Genomic DNA, 13,000 nt, shown 5'->3' on the forward strand with positions numbered 1-13,000 from the left:
GTGCGACAGGAATGTTACTTGCCACTTGTCAGCCCAAGCCTGGATATTGTCTTGTTGAATTCAAACATGAACTGCTTCAGTAACTGAGGAGTCACGAATAATGCTGAACGTTGTGCGACCATCGGCGAACATCTCCACTTCTAACCTTATGATTGAAGGAAGGTCATTGATGAAGCACCTGAAGATGGTTGGGCCGAAGACACTACCCTGAGGAGCTCCTGCAGAGGTGTCCTGGAGCTGGGATGATTGATCTGCAACAACCACGACAATCTTTCTATGTGTCAGGTATGACTCTAAACACTGGAGAGTTTGCCCCCGATACCCATTGATTCCAGTTTTGCTAGGGCTCCTTGATGCCATACCCGGTTGAATGCAGCCTTGATATCAAGGTCTGTCACTATCATGTCACCTCTGGAATTCAGCTCTTTTGTCCATGTTTGAACCAAGGCTGTAATGAGCTCAGGAGCTGAGTGGCCCTGGCAGAACCCAAACTGAACGTCACTGAGCAGGTTATTGCTGAGCAGGTGCTGCTCGATAGCACTGTTCATGACACCTTCCATCACTTTACTGATGATTGTGAGTAGACTGATGGGGCGGTAATTGGCCGGGTTGGATTCGTTCTGCTTTTTATATACAGGACATAATTGGGCAATTTTCCACATTGTTGGGTAGATACCAGTGTTGTAACTGTACTGGAACAGCTTGGCTAGGGGAGCGGCAAGTTTTGGAGCACAAGTCTTCAGTATATTGCTGGAATGTTGTCAGGGCCGGCAGCCTTTGCAGTATCCAGTGTCTCCAACCATTTCTTGATATCACGTGGAGTGAATCGAATTGGCTGAAGACTGGTATCTGTAATGCTGGGGGTCACTGGAGGAGGCCGAGATGGATCATCCACTTGGCACTTCTGGCTGAAGATTGCTGCGAATCCTTCAGCCTTATCTTTTGCACTGATGTGCTGGGCTGTTCCATCATTGAGGATGGGGATATTTGTGGAGTCTCCTCCTCCAGTGAGTTGTTAAATTGTCCACCACCATACATGACTGGATTTTGCAGGACCACAGAGCTTAGATCCAATCTGTTTGTTGTGGGTTCACTTAGCTCTGTCTATCACTTGCTGCTTATGCTGTTTGGTGTGCAAGCAGTCCTGTTTGGTGGCTTCACCAGGTTGACACCTCATCTCTAGGTATGCCTGGTGCTGTTCCTGGCATGCCCTCCTGCACTCTCCATTGAACCAGGGTTGATCCCCTGACTTAATGGTAATGGTTGATTGGAGGATATGCCAGGCCATAAGGTTACAGATTGTGCTGGGGTACAATTCTGCTGCTGTTGATGGCCCACAGCGCCTCATGGATGCCCAGTCTTGAGTTGCGAAGTCTGTCCCATTTAGCACAGTGATAGTGCCACACAACATGATGGAGGTTATTTTCAATGTGAAGGTGGGACTTTGTCTCCACAAGAACAGTGCAGTGGTTACTTTTACCAATGATTTCCCCTCATGATGGCTCCCTCACTACCTGCTGCAGTCTCAATCTAAGAGCTATGTCCTTTAGGACCTGACCAGCTCGATCAGTAATACTGCTGAGCTACTCTTGGTGGTGGACATTGAAATGCCTCACCCAGAGTACACTTTGTGCCTTTCCCATCCTCAGTGCTCCCCCCAAGTGTTGTTCAACATGGAGGAGTACCGATTCATCAGCTGAAGGAGGATGGTATGTGATAATCAGCAAGAGGTTTCCTTGCCCATTTTTAACATATTCAGCCCCTGTTCCCGATCTACTATTAATTTCCTCAGGATTTCTGGCAAGCTATCCTCTTTTTATACTGTAAATACTGAGACAAAGTAATTATTCATTATGTCTGTCAATTCTCCATAGTCATTGACAATAGCCCCACTTTCAATCGTTATTGGACCTATTGCTCCTAACTGTCCACTTTCATTTTATGTAACTATAAAATTTCTTCTGATTGACTTTGATGCCTCTGGCAAGTTAACTTTCATAATCCCTCTTACTATCTTTTATAAGCTGCTCTGTGGCCCTTTGCTGCTCTTTGTATCTTTCCCATTCAGCAAGATCTGTGCTGTTTCTTGCATTTTTGTAGGCCCTTTCTTTTAGTTTTCTCTTTTTAGTTGTCCATGTCTGTTTTGTTTTCTGTGAAGTGGAGCTTTTCCCTCTCAGGAATATAAGCTGGTTATGTATTGCGTTCAGTGCTTTTTTTAAACATTCTCCACTCTTATTAGTTGTTTTACCTGTTAGCTGATTTTCCTAGTTTACTGTGGACAATCTCTATCTCATCACATCAAAGTCCGCCTTGCCTAAATGTAGAACTCTAGCAGCTGAATCATACTTTTAACTTTCAAATGCTACATTGAAATTGACCATGTTATGATCACTGTTTGATAAATGTTCATGCATAATAAGGTTACTCATAATGTTTGGCTCATATTAAATACGATGTTGCTTGGCCCCTTGTTGCATCCAGGACGTTTGTTCTGGGAAACTATCATGGACACACTCTAGAAATTCATTATGTTTCTAACAGATGCTTACCTGCCTCTCCCAATCTATGTTAAAGTTAAAATACTCTAGCTTTGTTTCATTCTTGCCTAATTTCTGCATTTATACATTTTAGCACTTTAGTTCTGCTACCAGGGGCTCTGTAAACAACACCTATTACAGTTTTAGATCCTTTACTATTCCTCAGTTCCACTCATACAGTCTCCATTGAATGCTTTGCCCTCATTATATCCTCCCTCATCATTGTAGTAAATTTGTTTCTAATCAGTAAGTCTACTCCATCTTCTCCACCGTATTCCCTATCTAACCAGTAAACCTGATGACCTGGAATACTTAGGTCCCAATCCTGACCATCCTGCAGCTATATCTCAGTAATGGCTACTATATCAATCTCTAATCTGAATTTGTGCCTGCAGCTCATTTAATTTATTCCTTTTGCTCTGTGCATTCCGATATAGAACTCTTACTTGATCAATACACTGTAACCTGCCCCCTCAGCACTAATGCTTTATTCAACTTAGATCTTGGAAGATCTTAGAATCCCTGCAGGGTGAAAACAGGCCCTTTTGCCCAACAAGTCCATACCGACGCTCAGAGCATCCCACCCAGACCCATTCCCCTATAACACGCCTAATCTACGCACACCTGAACACTATGGGCAATTTAGCATGGACAATCCACCTAACCTGCACATCTTTGGACTGTGGGAGGAAACCAGGACTCCCGGAGAAAACCCACGCAGACACGGGGAGAATGTGCAAACTCCACACAGACAGTCACCCGATTGCGGAATTGAACCTTTTCCAGCAACTTCGTTTCTGTTCCTGAAGTGTTTAAACTTCAGTTACTGCAGACGTGTTTGTCCTTGTTCACAATGGTATCCATGAGTCCTGATGTGCTGCAGTCTTGACACATCACCTGAACTGCTGTCCTTAAATATGTTTTAATTAAATCATTCACTTACTTACGTTGTCTTCTATATATTTTATTAACTTTACCACCAACTTATATACTAAGTTAAAATTTAAGAATGGTAAAGTCCTTAATCATTTATCGGAGACTCGCCAAATAGCTAACCCCTTTCTCTATAGTCTGTGAACTACTATATGAACTACAAAAAGCTAACGTGCATGCACAGAAACTATGGAAATGAAATGTTGGTCTTTATTACAAATGAGATTGACTATAAACATGAGGTATTCTTTCTACAACCGTACAATTTGCCAGGGATACGGTGTGACCAGGTGAGGAGGAGTGAATCAGCTCTTTTATCCAAGTTTGTTGGCTGTAATGAAGCTATTTAATTCTATGTGGTTCACAGCTATGTCTCACTACAATTAAAACACAGTCACTAGATCAGAGTTATGGAGAAAATTGCAAGGTTTTCTTAATTGAAGGAAAGAGGATTTTTACCTTATTCAACCCAAGAAAAATAGTAAAGCCTTACATTAAACACAAACACAGGCATAAAGTTTAAAAAGGGCGGAGGCACTAATACAAGAAGATTAAGAATGTTTAAAAGTTCATACTCTTTGAATCCTTGTGTTGTTATATTTGAACCTAGGACTATGCTGTTTAGTCGCTATCTTGTATTCTCAGCAGTAGCAAAATTTGTACAATCATTGAGTTGAGGTTGTAGACATGCTCGCCAAGCCGGGAAGTTTGGTTGCAGACGTTTCGTTACCCTGCTAGGTAACATCGTCAGTGCGCCTCCGGTGAAACTTTGGTGTTCTGTCCCGCTTGTTATTCATATGCCTCAGTTTGCTGGGGTGATTGGTTTTACTTCCGGTTTTGTTTCTCAGTGGTTTATACACAGGGTCTAATTTAATGTGTTTGTTGATGGAGTTCCAGTTGGAATACCAGGCCTCCAGGAATTCCCTGGCGTGTCTCTGTTTTGCTTGTGCGATTATCAAAGCGTTGTCCCAGTCGAATTCATGTCCTTCATTGTCTATGTGCAGTGAGACAAGTGAGAATTGGTCATGTCTCTTGGTGACTAGTTGGTGTTCATATATCCTTATAGTCAATTTTCTTCCAGTTTGGCCTATATAGTGTTTCTCACAGTCCTTGCATGGTATTTTTTATATTACCCCAGTTTTGCTGGTTTTGGGTATGGGATCCTTTATGTTTGTCAGTAGCTGTCGCAGGGTGGTTGTTGGCTTGTGGACTACTCTGATACCTAGGGATCTGAGTATTCTTGTGGTCATCTCTGAAATGTCCTTGACGTATGGTAGGGTGATAAGTGATTCTGGTCATGTTGTGTCAGCCTATTGTTGTACCCAAAAAGCATAATCTGCCATTACCTTGGAGACAGACCACAACAGGAAGACACAACACGACCAGAATCACTTATCACCCTACAACATGACATATTCAGAAATGACCACAAGAATACTCAGATCCCTAGGCATCAGAGTAACCCACAAACCAACAATGACCCTGCGACAGCTACTGACGAATGTAAAGGATCCCATACTAAAAATCGGCAAAACTGGAGTAATATACAAAATACCATGCAAGGACTGTGAGATACATGAACACCAACTAGCCACCAAGAGATGTGACCAATTCTCATTGTCTCACTGCACATGGACAACGAGGAACACAAATTCAACTGGGACAACACTTCGATAATCACACAAGCAAAACAGAGACATGCCAGGGAATTCCTGGAGGCCTGGTATTACAACTGGAACTCCATCAACAAACACATTGAATTTTACCCTGTGTATAAACCAATAAAAAACAGAACCGGAAGTAATGCCAACCACCCTAGCAAACCACGGCATATAAATAATAAGCAGGACAGAACACTGATGCTTCACCAGAGCACACTGACGATGTTACCTAGCAAGGTGACAAAATGTCTGCAATCAAACACACCGGCTCGGTGAGCATGTCTACAACCTCATCCACAACCCAAGCTACAAATCTTCTCAAAAACTTTATTCTTGAGTTCTCAATGAATGGACATTTCTGATGTGTTATCTGTTATCATCAGTGCTGGTTTTTGCAATGCTGAGAAGGAAATGGAGATGGAAACAGATTCAGTCCTTGCCATTACCATTTTCAATCCATACAGTCCATTCATTACAATCCATTTTCTTTCTTTCTGTTGTTGCTCTTCCAAGCAGATACTGAAAATGGTTTATTTGTCTATTCCCAAGGCTGATTGTCTTTTCAACCAACATTTGCAGGCAACTTTTCGTGTCCAAAATGCTCAACTATTCATATATGTATGAATTAAAACAGAAAACGCCTGACTCAGTTGACTGATTTCAATGTACTTAAATAAAATGGTAATGTCAGTTAAGACAACCTAGTATCACATTGCATGGAAACAGATCCTTCGGTCCAACTCATCCACGTTGACCAGGTTTTCTAAACTGAACTAGTCTCATTTGCCTGCATTTGGCTCATATCCCTCTAAAGCTTTCCAATTCACGTACCCATCAAAATATCTTTTAAGTGCTGTAATTGTACTCACTTCTACCACTACCTCTGGCAGTTCATTCCATTTAGTCGCCCCCTCTGTGTGAAAAATTTACCCCTCAGGCCTCTTTTAAATCTTTACCCTCTCATCTTAAACCAATGCCCTCTAAGTATTGGCTTCCCCTACCCTGGGGAAAAGACTTTGGTTATTCACCTTATCTAGCCCGTTACAATTTTACAAACCTCTACAAGCTCACTCCTCAGTCTCTGATGCTGTAGCAAAAAGAATCCAAGTTTGCTCAACCTCTCCTTATGGCTAATATACTCCAATCCAGGCAACACCTGGTAAACCTCTTTTGCATCCTCTCCAAAGCCTCCACATCCTTCCTATAATGTGGCAACTTGAACTGTAGCAATACTCCAAATGTAGCCTAACTAAAGTCAACACAGCTGCAACTTGACGTGCCAACTTTTATGCTCAATGCCCTGACCAATGAAGGTGCTTTTTTTTTAAAACCTCCTTATCCACCTTTGTTGCCACTTTCAGGGAGCTATGGACTTGCACCCCAGGATCCATCACCCCATGTTCCGAAAAGTACTGTCATTGACTGTATACTTTCCTCTTGCATTTAACCTCCCAAAATACATCACCTCAAACTTGTCCAGATTAAATTCCTTCTGTCATTTCTCCACCATGGTCTACATCCTATTCCTCACTGTCCATAACTCCACCAATTTTTGTGTTGTCTAAAAACTTACTAATCAGATTACCTACATTTTCATCCAAATTATTTTTGTCAACATATTACAAACAGAGGTCCAGCACTCATCCTTGCAGAACACCACTGGTCACAGATCTTTATCAGAAAAACACCCCTCCACAACTATATTTTCTGATGAAGGGTCTAGGCCCGAAACGTCAGCCTTTCTGCACCTATGATGCTGCTTGGCCTGCTGTGTTCATCCAGCTCTGCACCTTGTTGCCTCCACAACTACCCCTTGTTTTCTATGATCAAGTCAATTTTGTATCCAAGTTGCCAACTCACCATGGATGCAATGACTTAATCTTCTGGACCAGCCTACCATGAGGAACCTTGTCAAATGCTTTAGTATACTCCATGTAGACAACATCCACAGCCCTACCTTCATCAATCATTTTCATTACTCCTTCAAGAAACTTAATCAAGTTTGTGTAGCAAGAGCTCTCCCGCACAACACCATGTTGACTATCCCTAATAAATCCATTCTTCTCCAAATGTGAATAAATCCTACCCCTATGAATCTTCTTCAATATTATCCCTCCCACTGATGTAAAGCTCACTAGCCTATAATTTCCTGGATTATCCCTTTTGCCATTCTTAAACAAAGGAACAACTTGGGCTGTTCTCCAGTCTTCCAAGATCTCACTTGCGACTAAAGAGAAAGATCTCTGTCAAGGTCCCAGCAATCTATCTCCTTCAGTATCTTGGAATTGATCCCATCAAGCCCTGGGAACTTATCTTCTTAATGTTTATCAAGATACCTAATACTTCCTCCTTAATCTCGACATGCTTCAGAATATCAATACACTCCTCCCTAATCCTACCAAAATCCATAAATTTCTCCTTGAGGATTACTGATGCAAAGTACACATTAAGGACCTCACCCACTTCTTCTGGCTCCACATATAAATTCCCTCCATTGTTCTTTCCCTAGCTACTGTCTTGCTCCTAATACACATATTAAGTGCCTTGGAGTACTCCTTAATACCATTTGACAAGGACATTTCATGGCCCTTTTTAGCCCTTCTAATTTCTTGTAAGTTCTTTTCTGCTTCCTTTGTTCTCCTCAAGGACCTTGTTTGATTTCACTTCCATAAATCTTACATATACTTCCTTTTTTCTTTTTGACTGAACTTCCAGCATCTCTTATCATCCAAGGTTCCCAAATCTTGCCACCCTTATCTTTTATCCTCCCAGGAATATGTCAATCCTGATTCTGATCAACTGGCTTTTATTTTCAAACAGCTGCTCTCAACCTAATTTCCCCAGTTTCTGCCTAAAATTGTTGAAATTAGCCTTCCCCCAATTTACAAGTTTCACCCAAGAACCAGTCTTATCCTTATTCATAACTATCATAAAACTTACAAATTATGATCACTATTCCCGAAATGCTCCCCCACTGAAACTTTAATTACCTGGCCAGGCTCATTCTCCAAACAAAGCATAGTATGGCACTTTCTCTAGTTGAGTTATCTACATGTAGTTTCAATAGATCCTCCTTGATGCACATAACAAATTGTCTCCTCCTGTTGGCTATTGAGAGGCCAATAATATAACTGCATCATATGATTGCACCTTTCTTATTCTTATGTTCTACCCATATGGCCTCACTGGATGAGCCCTCCAAGATGTGCTCTCTTAGTGTAGTTGTAACAACTTCCTTAATTAGTAAAGCAACTTCCCCCGCCTCTTTAACATCCCACTCTACCTTGCCTGAAACACCTAAACCATGGAATGTTGAGCTGCCAGTCCTGCCCTTCTCTCAATCAAGTTTCTGTAATGGCGACAACATCATAGCCCCATGTACTGATCCAGGCTCTAAGCTCATTGGCATTATCTGTTATACGCCGCGCATTAACACTTCAGACCACCAGTCCCACAATGTTCATTAAATTGGTCTTGCCTGTTCTTCCTATTAGACTTATTTGACTTAATTTTGACTTTCACTTAAATCACTCCACATACTGACCTACTGCTCTGGTTCCCATTCCCCGGCTATTCTATTTTAAACCCTTCAGAGTGGCACTAGCAAACCTCCCTGCAAGGATATTGGTGTCCCACCAGTTTAAATACAACTTGGCCTTCTTATACAGATCCCTCATGACCTAGAAGACATTCCAATAATCTAAGTACCTGAAGACAACCCCTCCTCCCTTTCAACAAGCTCTTTAGCCACATATTTAACTGTATTACCTTTCAATTTCTGGCCTCACTAACACATGACACAGGGAGTAATCTCTAGATTACAACCCTAGATGTTCTCCTTTTCAACTTCCTACCAAACTCCATAAATTCACTTTGCAGAACCACGTCTCACTTCCTGTCATTGGTATCAACATGGATCACCGCCTCAGGCTACTTACCCTTCCACTTCAGAATATCCTGTGCCTGTTCAGAGATATCCTTGATCCTGGCACCAGGGAGGCAACACACCATCCTGGAGTCTCACTCACGGCCATGGAAACAGCTGTGCCCCTGACTGTGGAGTTGCCTATCACCAGCGCTCGCCTATACTTTGACCCTCCCTGCTGTACAACAGTGCCAATTGTGGTGCCATTGATCTGGCTGCTGATGCTGCTTTCCTGAGAGGCCAATTTTCTCAACAGTATCCAAAATGGTCTATTTGTTTGAGAGAGGAGTGGCCATAGGTTCTCCTGTACTGCCTGCCCATGCTTACTAGTCTTCCTGATGGTCACCCAACACTTTTCTGTCTGTCACCCTTATTTGTGGTGTGACCAGCTCACTAAATATGCTATCCGTGACATTCTCAGCCTTAGGGATGCTCCATGGTGAGTCCATCAACAGCTCTAGACCCTCCATGTGGCAAATCAAGCGCTGCAGCTGAACAGTCTTCCCGCATATGTGGTTACCATGGACACTGGAAGTCTCCCTGATTCCCCACATATTGCGAGCCGAGCATTCCACAACACCAAGTTCTCCTGCTTTTTTGATCCTTATCAACTACCAACAATAAACCAATTACACAACTTTACCCAATACTCACCAAAATCAGATTTCTCACTCTCGCTGTCTATTCCTAACCACCTACATACCACAAAAGTAAGTACTTTCTTTATACTCTATCTCCCTCCAGACACAACTCACTCAGTCTCTAGATCTCATTCCTGAACAGCCAAGTCTACGTTAGTTTTTCAGTTATGATGTCACCTACAAAGCTCTATCACTGGATTCGGCTCTGCTCCCGCTCTGACTGACCTTAATCCAGGCCCCACTCCTCACATATTTGCCACTATTTACTCCCAGGTTCGCTCAGCTGCGCTCCCGCCATCACTGTGACTATAATTCCCTGTTTTCTCTCTTCCTACCTTTTTAATTCGGAGGGTAGGTGGTTATATTAATTCCCCTCCAGTCTGTAGGAACTGTTCCAGAGTCTAAAGAATCTTAGAAGATGACCACTAGTGTATCCATTGTCGCTAGGACCATCCTTAAATTCTCTGGAATGTAGATTATCAGGCCCTGGGGATTTATTAGCCTTCAATCCCATCAGCTTCCTCAACACCATTTTAGTACTAATACAGATATGTTTCAGTTCTCCCCTCTCACTAAACTTTATGTTCCCCACCATTTTGGGTATGTTCTGTCCCGCTATGTGAAGAAAAAAATGAATTATGAATTTAATTCACCAGCGGCTTCTTGGTTCCTGATTATAAATTTCCCCGTTTCTGACTGTAAGGGATTTACATTGGTGAAAAGTAATCTTTTTCTGTATACATGCCTATAGAAACTTTTATAGTCAGTTATGTTTTCTGCAAGCTTACTCTCATTCTCTATTTTCCGCTTCTTAATCAATCCCTCGGTCCTCCTTTGCTGACTTCTAAGCTCAGTCCCCAGGTCTATTGTTTTTTTCTTGCCTATTTGTATGCACCATTCTTTGCATCTAATACTATCCCTTACCTCCCTCTTTAGTTATGATTTGACCACTGTTCTCTTTGCACTCTTGCGCCAGACAAGAATAAACAATTTTTGTATTTCACCATTTGCTTTTCTCAGAATCAATTACCTCACTCTCCATCTTGATGAAGAATTCTACAATATTATGATCACTCAACCTCGAGCGATCTCTCACAACTATGTTAATAATTATTCCTTTCTTTTTGTATAATACCCAGTCTAAGATGGTCTGTTCTCTTGTTGGTTCCTCAATGTATTAGCCCAGAATATCATTCTGCATACACTAGGAATTCCTCCTCTATGATGTTATAACTGACTCAATTTACTCAATCTATTTGCAGATTAAAATCATCCATGATTACAGATGATACTTTACCACATGCATTTCTGATTTCCTGCATAATGCTATTCCCAACATCACCATGTCAGTACGGAGGTCTCCGTAAAAACCCCATTAATGTTTTCTGCCCCTTGATATTTCTCCTCCTCACGCCATCTCTTTAACGCCATGTTCATCAATGTCGGTCATATTCTTACCAATCCCTACTGGAAATAACTCAATTAAACCTTCTTTTTTTTAAGCCAATTCCTTCCCATTAGGAAGACTTTGTTCCTTCTTGCTAATATCAACACTAAGAGATACATATTTCCTGATCACTAATTTTGCCCAATGCCGAAGTATTGTCATTGGAATAATGAGCCCATTTCATATCAGTTTCGGGCAAAGGAATGTGTCTTAGGCACTTCTTGTACTGACCTTGTACCAACCTACAACTGTGTCAACAATAAAAGTCAATTGCTCATCTCTGACTGTCATTTCTACTGTAGATGCTGGAATTTTAGCTTCAGTGCTATTATGCTCATCTGCCGTATAATGTTTTACTGAGTTTAATTTTCTCTAAGTACAACTCTCTTATAGAACATAAAACATAGAACATAGAACTATACAGCACAGAAACAGGGCCTTTGGCCCTCCATGTTGTGCCAAACATGATGCCAAAATAAACTAACCCATTCTGCCTGCCCTAGGTCCATATCTCTCCAGTCCTTGTATATTCATGTGCTTATCTAAAAGTCCTATAATTGCCCGTATTGTAACTGCATCCACCACCACCCCTGGCAGTGCATTCCAGAATCCTACCACCCTCTGTGCAAAGAATTGCCCCTCCCGTCTCCTTTGAACTTACCCTTTCTAACTCTAAATGCATGCCCCCTAGTTTTAGACATTTCAACTCTGGGAAAAAAGATTCTGACCATCAACCCTATCTGTGCATCTCATAATTTTATACACTTCTGTCAAGTCTCCCCTCAGCCTCTGCCACTCCAGAGAAAACAACCCAAGTTTTTCTAGCCTCTCCTTATAGCTCATAGCCTCTAATCCAGGTAGCATCCTGGTAGACCTCTTCTCCACCCTCTCCAAAGCCTCCACATCCTTCTTGTAATGTGGCAACCAGAATTGAACACAATACTCTTAAGTGCAGCCTAACCAAAGTCTTATAAAGCCGCAACATAACATCCTGACTCTTGTATTCAATTGCCCGACCAATAAAGGCAACTTGCCATATATGCCTTCTTTACCACCCTATCTACTTGCATGGCCACTTTCAGGGAGCTATGGACTTGAACCCCAAGATCCTTCTGTACATCAATGCTATTCAGAGTCCTGCCATTACCTGCTTACTTTTCCTTAACATTTGATCTCCCAAAATGCAGCACCTCACACTTACTCAGATTAAACTCCATCTGCCATTTCTCTGCTGATATCTGCAACTGATCTAAATCCCGCTGAATCCTTTGACAACTTTCTACATTATCCACAGCTCCACAGATCTTTGTATTGTCTGCAAACTTACTAATTCACCCATCTACATTTTCATGCAAGTCATTTATATATATCACAAACAGCAGAGAACTCTTCCTGCTCAGTAATATCAACTTTGGTTTTCATATATATAAAACATATGTGCATTTGAGGATTTCTAGATTCCCGAACTAGGTTTAGATCTAACACAATGTTAACCTGCTGCATGGCTGCTGATCTTGGCTGATGTAGCCTGGATTTCACTGAAATCTACTGGGCCTCCCCTGCTGGCTCAGGAAAAGTACTCCCTCATAATTTTCAATGATCTCTTTCTGCCATTTCCTCATCATAGGTGTCCTTCAATGTCAACTTCATTGCCTTTGGCCTGGATTTTATTATTCTTTTGACCTCCTAAAAATGTGTTTCTAAGGTTAATTTTCAAGTTTACATCATACCCATAAGTGACAAGAGAATTTCTTTAATTTGAGAATTTAAACTGCAACAGTCTCACTTGGCAGTTGGTTCTTTCATGGAACAAGACTCTCAATGCAATTTCATTCTTAGTCATGCCATAAAATGAG

General features: G+C 41.6%; 1 protein-coding gene across 1 annotated transcript in view; it reads left to right on the top strand.

Annotated features, from left to right (window-relative positions):
* Positions 1 to 3,622: 3,622 nt before the first annotated feature.
* The window catches only part of sgip1a (SH3GL interacting endocytic adaptor 1a), a 215,238-nt gene continuing 205,860 nt past the window's right edge, over positions 3,623 to 13,000 (top strand). Inside the window, exon 1 of the mRNA XM_048602076.1 lies at positions 3,623 to 3,760. Within this exon, the coding sequence (XP_048458033.1) occupies positions 3,623 to 3,760 (138 nt within the window). The remainder of the gene's footprint in view (positions 3,761 to 13,000) is intronic.

This window comes from Rhincodon typus, chromosome 10 (assembly GCF_021869965.1).
Source record: "Rhincodon typus isolate 14 chromosome 10, sRhiTyp1.1, whole genome shotgun sequence".
NCBI lineage: Eukaryota > Metazoa > Chordata > Chondrichthyes > Orectolobiformes > Rhincodontidae > Rhincodon > Rhincodon typus.